Source organism: Osmerus mordax, chromosome 10 (assembly GCF_038355195.1).
Source record: "Osmerus mordax isolate fOsmMor3 chromosome 10, fOsmMor3.pri, whole genome shotgun sequence".
Lineage (NCBI taxonomy): Eukaryota > Metazoa > Chordata > Actinopteri > Osmeriformes > Osmeridae > Osmerus > Osmerus mordax.
In genome coordinates, this window is record NC_090059.1 from 11,761,075 (window position 1) to 11,779,140 (window position 18,066).

General features: G+C 45.4%; 1 protein-coding gene across 1 annotated transcript in view; it reads left to right on the forward strand.

The window, feature by feature from the left end:
- Positions 1 to 1,163: 1,163 nt before the first annotated feature.
- The window catches only part of LOC136950758 (ras-related protein Rab-26-like), a 23,840-nt gene continuing 6,937 nt past the window's right edge, over positions 1,164 to 18,066 (forward strand). The window contains exons 1-6 of the mRNA XM_067245213.1: positions 1,164 to 1,555; positions 2,503 to 2,613; positions 9,113 to 9,154; positions 9,977 to 10,043; positions 12,742 to 12,794; positions 17,733 to 17,798. Of these exons, the coding sequence (XP_067101314.1) occupies positions 1,370 to 1,555; positions 2,503 to 2,613; positions 9,113 to 9,154; positions 9,977 to 10,043; positions 12,742 to 12,794; positions 17,733 to 17,798 (525 nt within the window). The 5' untranslated portion in view covers positions 1,164 to 1,369. The remainder of the gene's footprint in view (positions 1,556 to 2,502; positions 2,614 to 9,112; positions 9,155 to 9,976; positions 10,044 to 12,741; positions 12,795 to 17,732; positions 17,799 to 18,066) is intronic.

The window sequence follows — 18,066 nt, forward strand, 5'->3', positions numbered from 1 at the left end:
GCTGTGTGTGAGTGTTTTTGTCATCTTGCAGGTGTGTGTGTGTGTGCTCTGTCGTAGATGTGTGTTCTGCTTGCAGTGGTAAAGGAACAGGATTCCTCGGAGCACTAGCTCTCAGTCCCACAATGCTCTTCTCTCTGCCTGTCTCACAGCAGGGCTGTTTTTAATTGTTCCCTTTACATCAGAGGTACCTGATTGACATCCACTGAGGCCTTCACCTTCAACATACACACACACACACACACAACAGAAACAGGTTGGAAAGTATTGCATGCATTACAATTCTGTATGACTTTGGAAGGTCATCGGGTAAGACTGCCAAAAAATTATTCATGCCTGCATGATATTTTATAAAAATACGAACATGATTTTTCTTGTTACCTTTCAAAAAACCCAACAGACTTCATTCCCCACATGAGTAGGCTGACGGTATGTGTGTTCTGGGAGACCACTCTTGAGTGAGTAAACAGTAGTTAAGTAGCTGATATGATGTGCAGACAGCAGGTAGATACACACCTGGTGGCTTTTTGAAGAGGAGAGGGCTCTTATCTTCCAGAGCTGCTCCCTCTCTTATCTTCCAGTTCCCCATCATCCTCCCCTCGCTGCTGGGAGACGCTCTACCTGGATGTAGAGGGCACTTGTCAGTATAATGAGTGTGAATCACTTAGAGTGTCTTACATTGTGCTTGAGCTTACATAAATCACTTGATATTAGTCACTGTGGTTTAAATGTGTCTGGGGAGGTTAGAGGTAGATGTGTTCTCTTGAAGGGAGGATTTAGATATTGTATGCTGTAAAAGATTTTTAATCTCAGGTTGACTCCATACATCTCAAGCACATTAATATTAATAGTCGATATTTTATCATTTGAACTAGTTTTATAAGTTGGTGTACTTTTCAGCCATCGAATGACCCTACGTGACCACAGAGCCAACGCGGAGTAAAACGGCACTGTTGCTTTAAACGCACCACTGCTTTGACAAGTTGTAGAGCGATGGTATTATCTTCTGGGGCGCATTGTAAACACCACTGTGCGGTTACATTCGGTGCGAACCTAGAAAGAGAGAGGGGTAGAGAGATATTGACAATGTGTTGACACCTGCAACTGCACCGTTGGACTGTTGTAATGCTGTAGCCCTGTGGAGGTTCCACAAGGAAAGCTGCTGTCACAGGTGCGCTGTGACAATTGAAACTACCAATTTTAAAGGGGAACGAACATTAGACTGTCTCCGTGCAGTCATGATTTTGACACAAAGGTAAAAAGTTATCTCATTCAAACCGATCTTTGAAAGCAAATATAGACTAAGATAAGACTACCAATAGCACATAATTTATATCAATTCGCGGGAGTAATTTAACGATTGCAGCGAGCCATGTCCAGAAAGAAGGCGGCAAAAGGGAAGGGGAGCTCGAAGAGTCCCAGCGCATCTCCGAGCAGCACCAAAGACAGCAGCGGGAAGAGTGGAAAGGGACTGGCCGCTGCTCCCACCAACGGTGTGGTCTACCCTAGCCGGCCCTCCATCAGCAACAGCGGGGAGTTTTATGATGTCGCCTTCAAGGTAAGATGCAGTGTTTACACAAACATAACTACCCACTCCTATTCGCAGCATGAATAAACGTTGCACATTAGTAGTCTGCCCAGTAAATAAACGCAAGACAATAGTGAGGCAGTTTAACCTGAACAACTGTTTTAAAACTGTCCGTTTCCTTCTCAGCTGTGTCAACAATACGCGAGACTTATGCGCGCCTCACATGCACTGCCAACGCAGCAAGAGCAAACACGGACTTAGTGTTAGTATATGTTACTATAGGTGCCTAAAAACTATTCTATGAAATATACAAAAAATTACTTAAAACATACGACAATATTTACACTGAATAGGTGGTGAGCAGTTTGTGTAATGCCATTGTCCCCCAACTTGGGGTTACATTTAATCTTAAATGAGAACCCGTATCTTCCACTGATCTGGGGGGTCAGATGGCTGAGCGGTTAGGGAGTTGGGCTATTAGTCAGAAGGTTGTTTCGATTCTCGGCCGTGCAACGTTGTGTCCTTGGGCAAGGCACTTCACCCTACTTGCCTCGGGGAGAATGTCCCTATACTGTATGTCGCTCTGGATAAGAGCGTCTGCTAAATGACTAAATGTAAATCTAGAATTTGTGTACTATGTTGTTTTGAGTACTATTTGAGTACTAGTCAGATAGATATATACCCATACCACACTGTAATAAGCAAAGGCCATTTTGAGAACGTTTTAAGCACTTTAACAGACAGCAAAGCCTCATTTACAAAATATCTACCTCTACATCAAAAGTATCCCAGCCATTTCTCACTGTCCTCCTGTCCTTACATTGCCGTGCCTCTTCCTTTCTGTGTGTCATGTCCTTTTCATTCTCTCTTTGACTAACTCTTAGTTTTCATCTAAGATTCTCTGTCTCTTTCTCTCTTTCTCCTGCCTGTTCCTCCTGTCCTGGTAGATGATGGTGTGTGTTCCTCATTCCCTCCAGGTGATGTTGGTTGGAGACTCTGGTGTAGGGAAGACCTGTCTGCTGGTCCGCTTCAAAGATGGAGCCTTCCTGGCCGGGAGCTTCATCTCCACCGTGGGCATTGACTTCAGGGTAAGTACACAAACACACACACACTACTCTTTATTGGATGTCATCATCAATGCTCCATGTGAAGTAACAATGGTTGGTCTCCCCCCTGGTAAAAGACCTGATCTTAGATAATGTAATGTTTGGTGACCTTTTTATTGATTGGCTTATCGTTTTTACTGCAAACTGCAAACCCATTACTGGGGATGACATCCAGGGGACTGTGTTGGCAAACTCAAAGGCAATTAACAGGTTTAGTTTGTCATTGTTGTGGGAGTTAAGACCCAATTGTAGGTAGGTACTGTTCCATCCCTTCCTTGTCTTAGTGTAAGCTGGAGGTAATGCCAACACTATTATTACTCTGCTGGCCAATCGGTACCAATATTCATGAGGTACACAGTTAGCCTGGCAACATCTGGTACCTGGTGTTATTTACTACTGCACCTCCCCTCTCAGTCTCTTCGCTCTATACCTGCCCTCTCTTCCTCTTATCTTCCCTCTCAGCCTCTTCCCTCCACACCTCCCCTCTCAGCCTTTTCTCTCTCTATACAGTTGGATAAATCATTCCTGTAATGATTCATTGCTCTGGCTCACAAGTGTGAAAGGCTGTCTCTCAGAGTTTGATTTCTTTCCTCCTCTCATCCATTAGTTGAAAGATTGATTGTGTGATTGACTCAATCCTCTCACTCTTTCACTCTCTGTCATGTATTTACACGTGAGTGGGTGTATTTTGGTTTAATGTCATACACAGAAAAAAAAAATATACTCAGAAAAGCCCTTTCGGGCACAGCACACAAGGGGTGGCTTTGGAGGGGGGTGAAAAGAAGGTGTTATTTTACTGCAGTTATTAACTAGATCCTCAGGGATGGAGAGAGAAATGAGCAGAACTCCAAGTAACATTCCCTTATACGATATCCTGTCTAACTAACACAATATAATATAACTACAACTACCACCATTGGGACCCTCTCTCAAACATACTATAGAACTGTTCCAGTCCAGACAAGGACAGGGTGAGAGTTAAGGTGCTACTAGATATCAGTCTCAGTCTGCTGAGTTGGGGGAGTTAGTGTGCCGTGGTGTAGCATGGGCATTCACACACACATTCTAAACACACACACACATGCACACATGTGGATGTGCACATGCACATCAAGAAACATGGTCTGCGTTTTCGTGACGATGCAGGCATAGAGATGATGTCACCTCAGATTTGATGGATTTGGCTCGGTAATCCTCCTGGGAACAGACAGTGTGACCTCTCTGACCAACACACACTCATACTTATAGAGATAGAAAACACTCAGCAGCATTCAGAGAGACATACTGAGAGGTTCCATCAGTTCTCTTCCCCCCAGAGCTTGACCTAACACACAGGACATTCTGTCTTCTCTTGTTTACACTGTTACAGACTCTTGGTAAAGTACACACATGTACGCAAACACACGCAAACACACACACTCCGTCATACATCGCTGATCTGCTGCCTGTAGGTACTGAGGCAGCAGAGCAAAAACCTTCTGTGCTCCTTAATGGATTCAGCTACTGGAAAATATCTCTGCTGCTGCCTTTTGTGTGTGTGTGTGTGCGTGTGTGTGTGTGTTCGAGAGTGGAAAGAGAGTGGAGTTTCTGTTTGTCTGTGTGTGCATGTGTATTTGTTTGTGTATCACTGTTTATGTACAGCATGACCTAACTTGATATACAATCTGAACTGTGCACATTCAATGAATAAACAGTCGGCATAAATGAAGTTCAACGTATCATTACTTTACATAACCATATGTGGGTTATGTAAAGATGTGTTGGGATTCCAGATAGCCCTGAGTCATCTTTGGGTTCATCTGAGATGGAGCTCTCCAGGAAAGCCATGCTCCATTTTTAATCACCATCTTCATTATTATCATCATCATGATTGTCATAATCATCTTCAGTATCATTATCATCATTATCATCAGCATCTTCTTCCTCATCATCATCATCAACAACCTCATTATCATCAGTATAATCATCATTATCATCTTTATTATCTTCATCACCTTCATCCTAATCATCATCATGTTTGTCTGTCGAGATGGGGGGAAGGAATAGCAACACTCCAGCCTGGGTACCACAGGCAATACACTTGGAGGCTCGAGGCTGTTTGTCAATTCACACATCAGCTGCTTGTATCCAGCTTGACTTGAATAGTCCTGTATGATAATGTGAAAGGCTGAAATATTCAAGTGGAGCACTTCAAGGTACCGTATGCAACCACTTATGCCGCTCAGTCAAAGAGGAATAGAGAGGGGATGATACTCACACGGCACCGAGGGAGAACTGTGGATCGTGCTGGATTTCAAGGACATACTTTAGTGTCGGTGAGCTTAGGTTACATAATAGATCGTTGGTATTCAGGTTCTTGGTTATTCCTCTGAAGGTCTGCTCTCGTTGAGGTGTTCATGGGTTCACGCTTATGTAAGTCACCCTCTGTGGCCCCTCATAACAGGAGACAATGACTCCTATGGATCGAGATCACTCTCTCTCTTTCTTTCTCACGGCCTTTCTTTTAGTCTCTCTGTCTCCTCTCCTTCTCACATACAGAACAGCCTGGCAGTTCTGTATGTGAAGCATCAGCTCTTTGCTAGTTGTTGCTTGGCTGGCTGGCTGATTGACCGAATGTTAACTGGTTCACCAATAACCAAATATACATAGTCAAAAAACTAAAAAAGTGTGACTAGAATCAAGAAGCAGAGATAAGAGAGTGGGGACAAGCCCAGCGAGGGGCTCTGGTGTGTGGGTGAGGGTGGTCTGGACATTGGGGGGGTTAGGCTGCCTGGAGGTGTGTAGCTCCGAGGTGTTTAGTATGCTGGTGGCGTGGTGCTAAGCAGCACTGCCACCAGGCAACACTGTTAAAGAACCCTTTCAAACAGCTTTTTTTGTGTGTATTATGTGTGTGTTAGTATGCACTTGTGTGTATGTATGTATGTCACATGTTTTGTGTGTGTGGATCAACTCCAGGTGTTTAACCTACAGTATTTCATCAGGGTGGGGAAGGCAGGCTAAGTGATCGATTAACGAGCCTGCGTCTCAGAGGGGAATGATGCAATGACCCATCTGCCTACCTACAGGCACGATTAATCAACAATGATCCCATAGTAATCATTGTTGAGGGAGAGAGTAAAATTAAAATGAAGGATCTTTGAAGAACCCTTGGCTGAAGAAAAGGATGAGAGGAGGAAGAGAGGAGACAGAAGTCAGGCTAAGCTGATCCTGTTAGCAGAACCAGGAGAAGAGTGCGTGTCCATGCTGGGATGGAACAAAGCTGGGATCAGCACTGGGCTGGCACAAAGAAGCACTCTAGAGTTGATCTAAAACACAACACCGCACAATAGAATAAAAGTTATATATCTTCACCACCCCACCACCTCTGTTATTCTGCCTATGCTTGTTTGCATTAGTGTTTGTTATGACGTGTTATCAGTCACACATGTCCATTTCCTTCCTTGGCACAGAGCTATGCTAACATGGCAGTCTGTCCTCGGTCTGGCCTGCCCAGAGGTACAAGAGGAGGCAACGAGAAAGGATATAGGAGGCCACAGCCTCTCCTGCACCTGGCCTGGAAAACAACTGCCTTGTGCTACAACTGGGAGGACAAAGTCCAGGACCTAGACTGCTGCTCTTCTTGTACCGTTCTACATATATGAGAGCGTACTGCAAAATGACCTGTACTAACAACCGATCTTAAGGTTGGTCACCCTAAATGGTGAGAAAAGGTTCGAGTGAGAGTAGTGGTACATGATGGAGAAACAGATAGATAGAAGAGAGCCAGGTCTCTCAATTTCACCTCTCCTCCTCCTCCTCCCGCTATCCCTACATGCAGCAGTAACATAATTGCGTCTCTGTGGACCAGCTGTAATTACCCTGGGTGTCTGTTATTTAATTACCCCTGACTAATGCCTTACTGCGGCCTGCAGGATTTATGTAGGAGACTGGAGGCTAACACAGCACTAGCGTTGTGTTAATGAGATAGTTGTCCAGTGAGTCCATTAGGTTATTTGAGGTGGGATTACCTTACTGAGATTCTATTTACTCTGTGTGTGTGTGTGTGTGTGTGTGTGTGTGTGTGTGTGTGTGTGTGTGTGTGTGTGTGTGTGTGTGTGTGTGTGTGTGTGTGTGTGTGCGTGTGCTTGCGTGTATGATATGGAGTGTTATTAAACACAGGTTTGGTCAATATTATACTTCTTAAGTTCTTTGACGATGGTTTATAGACATGATGGATGTATTTGGACATAGAGGTTGGATTAGGCAGTAGAGACAGGTCAGTGTACAACCATTCAATGTCAACTTCCTAATATTGGATAAGCTGTGTCTGAAAATGCCTTGCTTTCTTATGATAGTGGTAGGATGTAAAACGAGAGAGAGAGCGACCGTACCTGATCGACATAATATAGTTCTATGTGCAGGTTGGTGCAGTGCCCTGGTTGTCCTGGTTGTTCCCAGGATGTCTGTCTGTCAGCCTGCCATGTCAGACAGCTCTGGCCAAACAACAGCCTTTTTTCTGCCTCATGCATATTTAAGATAGGGGGTTGGTCTGGAATGAATTTGGAATTTGATTGACAGCTGTCTGATTCATATGAAGGGTCTCAGCCGTAATAAATATTCACACTGAAAGAGGGAGGGAGGGAGAGCCATGCCTTGCATTGCCGCCTCACAGCTTGAAGGTCTGAAGTTTGCAACGTTTCCTCCGTGCTCACAGTGGTGTCCTCCACACAACACCCCCCGACAAAACACGCAGAGTAAAAGGAAGATATATAGAGAGATTGTGAACATTTGCATTCTCATGTAAACGGAATTAAACCAACAGTAAAAAAAATTGGGAACACACACAACACCCCCACCTCTCTTGCACCGGTGGAACCCAGGTGTTTTGCTTCGACAGTAGGCTTCATCATCATCAAGGAAGTGGTTGTGGGCATCCTGGGATGGAGCCAGAGTCTGCAGAGTTCTGGATGAGCGACACACACACACTCATCATTCGAATGACAGAAATGTATTGATTTATTTCATCTTTATATATGCAGTGCCATAGAAACCAAGGTCTCTTCAATGATGGAGCCTTCTACATGACACCTAATCTACATTAGAGGAAGAGAGAAAGGCATACCGATGAGATGAACATCACTAATGAAACGGAGAGAAAGAAGGCGACAGATCTCTGGAACAGCTCCTGTCCTTTTGCATGTCCTGATACAGAAGCATACCTCAGTGTCTCAATGAACGGACAAGAGATCAGACAGAGAGACATGGACAGACTGAAGTGGTCAGAGGGGTGCCTGGTGATGCATTCAGCAGAGCTGCAAAGACAAGACAAGGGAGTCTGGAGCATTTGATACTTCAGACAGAGTTATTCTGCCCTCTGCAGCCTTGAACACAGAACCACTCTCAGAGGACATGGCTAATCACTGCTGCTTCACTGGTAGAGAGATTGAAACAGGAAGAAAGTGAGAAGACATGTATTATACAGAAAACTGCTCACTTCTATTTTCTGTTGAGCTTGTGGAAATATAAAAGCATGGGATTTCACATGCAGATATCTAAAGGTGAGAAGACCAGTTCCCAGAACTGAACTGTAACCACCTTATGTAAGAGAGAATTTTGTATGATGCATTTGATCCATGTTAGTGGTCCCATTCAATGTAACTGCCCCATGCAATATGGATGAAATGCATTGCGAATGAGCAGAGGTGGATCTGGGACGAGGCTGTGTGGATTGGCTGTGCTCTGCCCTCGGCCTCTCTCTAGCTAATGTGTGTGTGTTTGGAAAGGTAAGGGATGGAAACTTATGTTTATTCATTAGATCTTTATGCTGACATGGTCTCTGTGGATATGATTTGATGATGTAGGACTCTGTAGGTGTGTTTGTGGTGTGTGTGTTTCTGTGTTTGTGTATGTTCCTCTGCATGTGTTTATAGTGTGGGTTTATAGTGTGTGTGTGTATGTGTGTGTGTGTGTATGTGTGTGGTTGTAGTGTGTGTTTGTATATGTGCATGCCCCAGGGTTGACATAGCGATAAAGGCTCACCATGTCTGATAGTCTACTAGTTTTGGAAGGCAGCTGCGACCATGTGTGTGTGTGTTGGACTGATAGCAGCTGCATTGGCTGTGAGTATTATGCTAGCACTGAGGTGATGAAACCTTCAGAAACAGGCAGCTGTGTGTACTGTATGTGTGTCCGAGAGTGTGTGCACGCATGCGTATAAACACGTGTTTGTGGGTGTGCCGCAAGGCCATAGAAAGTACAATAGTGATTAAAGAAAATGCAGAGATGCTCAACACAGCATGAACGCCAAGACAATCATAGTTCAGCAATTGAAGCGGAAGAAGGTATATGTCTGAATATGTTGCTTCCGGCCTCAATAAAAATACAAAAACAGTGTCTTAAATTTCTTGTTTTGGTTAGTTTTCCCAGACAGTGTCATTAGACTGCAAGCACAGTCATTCTAGAACCCTATTTGAGCACAACATTTGTTCCTTTGTTTTTCCAGAATAAAGTTTTGAACATCGACACGCTGAAGGTCAAACTGCAGGTAAGAAAAATCCGTGTTTGTGTGTGTGTGTGTCTGGAGGGGGTAGTTTTTGCTTGTGTGTTTGTTTGCACATGTGTATATTCTATGTACTGTGTTTACATAGAAACTGCAAACCACTACCCACTACACTAGCCACTGTCACACGTCCTACTGTAGCGTGACCTTCCAGAAGCCATCCCAAGTCCTCAGTGAGAGACAAAAGAAGAAATCCTCCCTAACAGGGATTTAATTAGTCCATCGTTAATCTATCAGTTTATTATGGCATCCGTCTGCCTGACTAGAGACTCTCAAGCAAGTCAATCAATTACAACCAAACATGTTATAATTACAGAGTGTACAGAGATAGATGTTAGCGGTCATCACAGATGTCAAATACACTAATTGCAACTTACTATCTAATGAGGAAATCGGGTTGTGGCCATTAAGAGCCGAGGTAATTAGCTGTTTGTGTTGAGATTAGGAGAGGGGATGTTTAGGCTACAGACTTGATTGAATTAACAAAAGTTTGCAACAATCAGTTTAAGGATGAAGATAATGAGAATTGTTTAGAATTTTTTGGGGGGGTGATAATGGTGAGGAAAATGATGCTAGTGATGCTGCTGCTACTGCTGCTGCTGCTGCTGCTGCTGCTGCTGCTGCTGCTACTGCTGCTGCTGCTGCTGCTTCCGCTGCTACTGCTGCTTCCGCTGCTGCTGCTGCTGCTGCTGCTGCTGCTGCTGCTGCTGCTACTGCTGCTGCTGCTGCTGCTACTGCTGCTGCTGCTGCTGCTGCTGCTGCTGCTGCTACTGCTGATGGTGGCCTCATGTTTGTCCTCCTCTCCAGATCTGGGACACAGCTGGACAGGAACGTTTCCGTAGTGTCACACATGCCTACTACCGCGACGCTCACGGTGAGATACTGTGTGTGCGTTTGTGTGTGTTTGTGTGTGTGTGTGTTGTGTGAGTGTAATCGAGCCACATCCAGAGCATCCCTGTGGAGCACTGACAGATTGTTTGCTGCGGGCCAACCTGAGCAGGTGTGAATGCTCTCCCACATTAGACTCTGAGGCTTTCCCATTGGCCCTCCAGTTGGCTAGTTCTCTGGGGTGTGATTAGATTTTTGTACCAGGGTCTCTAGTCTGGCTAGCATTTCAAGACAGAACATGAAGAAGAAATTAGCTCCTAAACGGTTCTTGATGAGCCCGGACCAATCTTCTGGGCCCATCTGTGTCAGTGCGTCCCAAAACCCCCCCGGCGAAGCCTACTCCCTGGACCTGTCAATGTGTCCGTCAGCCTGGTCCACTCTCTGTCACAGCATGGGCTCTTTGCTCCCTCTCCAGTCACATGGCTCTATTTCCGTTGCCTTGGCTGCATGGCAGGAGGTCCGCAGGCTGCATGTCAGCTCTCAGCCTTCTCATGCTCTGCAATATGACGGTTGTTTTTCTTTAATTTCTCAATCACGAGTCAGTCAGAAAACCATTTTCAAACAGGTGATTGTTTGAATTTTCATCTCCGGTCTATTTATGTGACACATCTCATTTGCAGTCTGAACACCGACCGTATGTCGAGAAAGAGGGATGGAGATGGATAGATGGACCACTGGTCCCCATGGGACCTTTAGCTTACTGCTACAGGGCTCGTTAAAAGCCTCCACCCCCTTTCCTTCCTGCTCCTCTCATTTCATTTATCATTGTACACCTCCTCCTCTTTCCTCCTCCTCTTCCCTCCTCCTCTTTCCTCCTCCTCTTCCCTCTTCCTCTTTCCTCCTCCTCTTCCCTTCTCCTCTTCCTTCATCTTTCCCTAATGGCTCCTATGGATCCCAACCAGCAGATGGAGATGGAGGAAGACATGGAGGGAGGAAAGTGGGAGAAATTTGAATAAAAGTGAAAGACAGACAAGATACTGATATTGTTTTAATGCTTTCTTGCCCTACTGTTTACTTTAGTAAAGGACATATATCTCTCACCATGTCTCTCTCTTTCTCTCTCTCTCTCTCTCTCTCTCTCTCTCTCTCTCTCTCTCTCTCTCTCTCTCTCTCTCTCTCTCTCTCTCTCTCTCTCTCTCTCTCACACACACACACACACACAAACATACACATTCTGACTGAGAAGCCAGTTCCAATATTAATGAGCTTGGCTGTCACAGTACTAGTGGAGTAGGGAATGCAGTTGTCACAATGATTGATCCTGTCTCACAAAATGGACACCATCTAAACCTCCCCCTCCTGTCCTTCTTCCCCGAACTCAAGGAGAATCATTGTCTTGCATACATATGGGGGGGGGGGAGTAATATACTTGTTTAGGAAACTGACGCCCTTAAACATGAGATAAAAACATCGTAAATTGTTTATTATTTATTCTCTAATATTTCACTATTTACTGAAATACTGTCAACATGACAGAAAAGTCTATTTTCTGAGGATTCATTGTTCCTTCATAACTAAAAATAAGGGGTGCTTATGGTTTGACAATTCAGTATCACACTGTGAAGTAAAGAGTTAGACTGACACTAGTTTGAAGTGGCATGAGTGTTACTAACATTCAGTATCTGTCTTGCACACACTCAAAAGCACATACTCTCACACACACACACACACATCATCTTCATCACATTTATCTTCATCCTCAGCCTAAGGCCCACCCTAATGTAACAGCATTCTCTGCTGCACTGCTGCTACCAGAGAGGAAAACCTCCGTTATGATCGACTTTGATGGTTCCTATGGAAGCTGCGGTTTATCAGCTCATTTAAGTTTTATTAGCTATCATATCAAAAATGTATTAGCTGTCACTTCAGTTTATCTTCTAATGTTTGTGGTAAGCGTGAAAGAGAAACACAGACATTCAGATTTAACGGGACTGTGTGTATGCGTGTGTGTATGTGTGGGTCACGCACAGAATGGTAACCAAGGTAATGAAGGGTGGAGGAGAGAGAGGGAGGACGTGGAGGAGAGAGATGTTTTTCCACGTCTGTGAGAGAGCGATAAAGATGTCCTTTCAGACCGGACCTGGGGCCTGCTTTGCTCAGGTGGACTGGAACATGTCTACCTCTCTCTCTCACACACACCGCTCTCTCTCTCTCTCTCTCTCTCTCTGTCTCTCTCTCTCTCTCTCTCTCTCTCTCTCTCAGAATGGCCTTCTTTCCATCTACACGGTAGTTACAGCTTGTTATGCACCCGTGACAGAACCGTCCCTCAGAAAAACCAAAATATGAAGAGGGAAGGAGTCAGATGGCTGAGCGGTTAGGGAATCGGGCTAGTAATCAGAAGGTTGCCGGTTCGATTCCCTGCCAAGCAAAATGACGTTGTGTTCTTGGGCAAGGCACTTCACCCTACTTGCCCCGGGGAGAATGTCCCTGTACTTACTGTAAGTCGCTCTGGATAAGAGCATCTGCTAAATGACTAAATGTAATTAATCAATGAACAAATTGCCATCGAACAGCCACAGTTGGTGAATGGAGGGGAGGAGGAAGAAGTTGGGGAACGAATGAAGCAGTAACTGTTATAAGGACAAAAAAGCCACCAAAACGTTCATATCATAGCTGCCCAGGAGGCGGTATCAATACTGTTGACAAGCTTATTCAGCTAATGCGTGTGTGTGTTCTCTCCCCAGCTCTCCTCCTCTTGTACGATGTTACTAACAAGGCCTCTTTTGACAACATCCAGGTAAGAGCACACCTGACTTCTGACCCTTGTTCTCTCATCTGTCTGTTTATCACTCTACCCATCCTCACTCCTGAACAGAGGGAATCACAGCAAATGGACTTGGACTGCATCCGCCATATTGAATTATAGGACAGTTAGATAACAATGGTGATGATGTTGACAAAAATGGAATCTGAAGCATATAAAAGCTAGTCATTTGAAAGATTACTAGCTGGGTTAAACCCAGGCCTGGCCTTTCCTTTGTACAGACTTTTACCAAGATGACACTGTGCTGTTATGGCCCATCTCCTGCTCCTCGGCAGGGTTCGGTCAGCCTCAGAGTCCTCTTTATCCAGATGAAAGGCTGGATAATCTGTGTGAGGCTAAGAGACCTGGTTGCTCTAATGCTCTCTAATAGCTTGCAGAGGCTTCAAAGAGGAAGTGAAGGCCCCGTGAAGCCATCAGGGGGGGCCCGTGGGGTAGCCTCGCCTGCATCAGGCGGGGCCCGTGGGGTAGCCTCGCCTCCATCAGGCGGGGCCCGTGGGGTAGCCTCGCCTCCAGAAGAAGAGACAGACTGGGGAGCACATCTCTAATAAGCATGAGAGCACAAGTTACCGTCCCAATTTCGGATTTTCCTGTCCAGATGTGGATTATCCTGTCTGTCTGCAGTCTCTGTCCAATTCTAGCTCATTGTTCTCCCTTCATAACCTACTAAAAATTGTCATTTGTAGCATTCCTGTTTTCCCTCTTCTGAGGGTTATGGTTTGGTCTGTACATGTTGGCAAGGAAGAGGGGTAAGGCTGGAAGCTTCCCCTCCAGCAGGAACCTCAGTCAAGGTGCAGCACTGTCCTGCATGCTGCTGCTAGAACAGGGACACGCACAGAGAGAGGTGTGTATGTGCGTGTGTGTGTGTGTGTGGTGCAGGAGGGTGGTGGTTGTGGGGGGGGAGGGATATTGGGCCAAGATCCATGTAGTAGTCACACCTGATTAGAGCCGGGTGAGAGAGCACACCTGTTCAGCAGCCTGCTGCATAGCATACATACACACACACAGACACACACACACACACACACACAGACACACACACACACACACACACACACAGACACACACACACACACACACAGACAGACAGACACACACACACAGACACACACACAGACACACACACACACAGACACACACACACACACACACAGACAGACAGACAGACAGACAGACACACACACACAGACACACACACAGACACACACTAGTGCACCCTGCCAGGCTGCTTTGTTCTCTACACTTCAATCACCCTGATTACCATTGATCAACTTTAATAAGACTGTCGTGTGTGTGACCTGCAAGCATGAGTGTTGCTTGTAAGAGAGATGGAATTGGACAGCACAGTGTATAATTTCAGCATCATTGCACAGAAGCCACTGGTGAGTACTTTGTACAATTCACATTCATATTGAACTTAGGATTTCTTGGAGTAGTTGGATAGTGGTAGAGATTATTATAGAGAAACTCTAATCATCAATGTATAAAAATGGACACACACACACACACATAATGTACATAATTTATTATAAGCTGTTAACTGGAGGTGAGCTTGTCATATTCCCATTGTGATGGGATTGCCTTCATCTGCTGAGTTTGTTATTAGATGCTTGCTGACACACACACAATCACCCTCACACACACTCACACACGGGTGCACACGCATATATAGCGCACACATCCAGTATTTCATGTTAAACTTGAATGTCACATCAATACTGTGAAGGGATAGTAAAGAATCTGGCATCTTTATGACTTCACTGTCCAGTAGCAGTAACCTTGCAGCTGTTCTCAGCTGTTGTATGTGTCTCTTAACCACACATACACACATGCACACGTACAGTACACACACACACGCACACACATACATGCAGACATTCGCTCATACTCAGGGGGACAGTAAACAGACGAGATGAATATTCAGTCAGAACTCATTTATGCTGCACATGCACAGGCAAACTGGGGTGAATAAATAATCATTTGATAGGTGTGTGGTTGTCTGAGTGTAGGAGGGTTGTGTGTTGGTTCAGTGTGACTGAATGTGAATATGTGTATAAGAAAGCTATGTTTTGATTGGCTCTCTCCAGTGGAAGAGAGAAACAAAATGACACAAGGCCACTGTAACTTTTACGTCCTCTCTTTCTCTGGCACATCATCTCTCCCATCGGTTTCTCTCAGGCGCGATGCTCTCTTTCCCTCTTTTTGTCTTGAGCGTCTCTCATTCTCTCTTGTATCCTCACCCCTCTTTCCCTCTCCTTATTTCCTCGTGATTCACACATGTTTTTTTTAACAGTACCCTTCCCTACTCGGTCACGGCCAGCCTTACACCTACTGTAGATCTTCTATCTCTTCTCCTCAGCCAGCCTAGCTAACATGCTAGCAACACTTCATTAGATTGAGAAAGAATCCCAGAGTCAGCCAACTAAAAAGGCCACAGAATTTCCCATTAGTATGTCAAAGATTAAAGTGCACTCTCTGCATGCACGCATGCTAGTAGGCAGGTAGACGTGCACACACACACACACACACTCATACACACGCACACACACTCACAGACCTTCAAAGCCAGCCTCCTCAGACTCTGCTGTGCCTCTTCTCATCCTCCTCACCTCTCCGTTTCATCGTTCTGCTTCCTGAAAGATGAAACAAGTCTTCCTCACGCTTCCCTCTTTCTTCTTCTCCTCTCGATGCTGCAGTAACAAGGTGTGGAGAGAGGCTGGTGGAGGCTCCATCAACACCAGCTTCTAACCCATCATCACACTGAGAAGTTTGGTCTTTGTGAAGCTACAGTATGATGAAGAGTAATTTACGAGACTAGAACTCTGTTTTGAACATGTTTAACTTTCAGGACAAAACACAGTTAGACCATACTGTAAGTAGCTGCAAATGTCAAATACAAGAGTATGGATTTTGAATAGACCCACTTGCAGCAGCCTCTATGGGTCTCTGGTTGTTTGAGAACTCAGCCTGTACAGTATGTGACCCTGAACAGAAGTTAGAACTCTGAAGCACTTACCTAGACTGACACAAAGCCCTGGGGCTGGGAGAATATCACAGACGTACTTGTACAACTTCTTGTGTGTTTGTGATAAGGCGTGCAATTACAGTTACTGTGTGTGGGAGAGAATAGATAAAAGTGTGTGCACACACGTGGATACAAACACACGTGTGTGTGTGTGCGGAGGATGTGTATTACAGTGTGGGGATGTTCATTCAGTCTGTAGCACAGCTCCCAGCCTGCAGATCCCACCCTGCAGCTTCCAGAGCACTGCATGTCTCTCTGCTCCCAGCATCTTTGATCAGTTACTTTAGTCTGATCTGACAGCTACTCATCCTGGGGGAAAAAAACCCAGATTCAGAGTTAGAAGACTTTTGTTTTGTGCTGCTCGGTTTGAAAAATGTGTGCTTCTCTTGTGAAAAAGGAAATTATTATTTACAAGGGTAGCCTCGTTATATTACAAACCCATAAAACACCAACTCTTAACACACATACACACACACAAACACGCACACAAACACACATATCGGGCCTGCATTTGTGTAATGGATTCGCACTCTCTCTCCTCTGTGCTGTTAGCTATAGACTAGCCTCAATGCTCCCAGACAGCCAGAGTCTATAGCAGCCTTCTACAGCTACTGTGGTCCCAGTGTGTCTGCAGTAAATCAATAAGGGGGGTAGTTGACTCTAATAGAGCCATCCTCATGTTCCTCCTGCACTTAGAGGGACCCAGTCCACCTCTCCTCTGCCAAGACTCACCCCAGGGTGTTTAAAACCTACTCCACTATGCATTGCACAAAGCATACACTCACATAGGTACAGTATTGTACACTGCACATACACACACATGGCCACTGTTTCACTGAACACCTTTGTGTCGTGTTCTTAGTCTTTCTATCGCTTCATTAATCTGGAAGGCTGATATCGATCTTTCTCTTTCTCTCTCTCTCTCTCTCTCTCTCCTCTCTCTCTCTCTCTCTCTCTCTCTCTCTCTCTCTCTCTCCTCTCTCTCTCTCTCTCTCTCTCTCTCTCTCTCTCTCTCTCTCTCTTCTCCTCTCTCTCTCTCTCTCTCTCTCTCTCTCTGTCTCTCTCTCTGTCTCTCTCTCTCTCTCTCTCTCTCTCTCTCTCTCTCTCTCCTCTCTGTCTTCTCTCTCTCTGTCTCTCTCTGTCTCTCTCTGTCTCTCTCTCTCTGTCTCTCTCTCTCTTTCTCTCTGTCTCACTCTCTTCTTCCCTCTTGCACCCACAACATTCTCTCCATTTAATGTTTCAGTTCATGCCAATCCATGTGCTACAGTTTTTCAGAATTCCTCATCCCTAATCCCTACTCCTTAATCCCTCATCGCTCACCTACAGCCTCTGGCTCATCTTTGTTATCACCTGGGAGATGGAATTATATTGGGTTATTACATCCAGATTATCTCTCTCTCTCTCTCTCTCTCTCTCTCTCCTCTCTCTCTCTCTCTCTCTCTCTCTCTCTCTCCTCTCTCTCTCTCTCTCTCTCTCTCTCTCTCTCTCTTCTCTCACCACACACACAACTGTCTGGTATCGCAGTGGACACTGATACAGCAGTGCTTTGCAGTGTTAAACCCTTACCTGGAGAGTGATGGAGCGAGATCCTTGCTTCATGCTAAGTAAAACTGACAGGCCGAGACAGCAAAATAAATAAAAACATTACTTGAGTGTGTATAGTGTGCATGCTATGCTTGTGTGTGTGTGTGTGAAGGCTGTCATATCGCAGCAGATCCCAGGGGAGGCTATATTTTGAGCACTGACAGCAACCCAGGGGACTGCTAAACGTGAACTGGAAAAGACAGTTGGACAGAACAAGGAGGAAGGAGGAACAGCCCCTCCTGTTCAGCACAGTGTTTCTCTTATTCACTGTCCTCCTCTCCTCTTTTCCCTCTCTCCATCTCCAGGCCTGGCTGACAGAGATCCACGAGTACACCCAGCAGGATGTGGTGCTCATGCTCCTGGGGAACAAGGTAACGAGACAGAGGGAGGGAGGGAGGAATAAGGGAGGGGTGGAGGAAGGGAGGCAGAAATAAGGGAGGGGTGAAGGGGTGGAGAAAGGGAGGCAGAAATAGGGGAGGGGTGGAGGAAGGGAGGCAGAAATAAGGGAGGGGTGAAGGAATGGAGGCAGAAATAGGGGAGGGGTGGAGGAAGAGAGGAAGAGCAGGATTAAGGGGTGGGATGAAGGGATGGATGGAAGAGGGTGGGAAGGAAGGATAAATGACTTAGGGATGGAGGGGG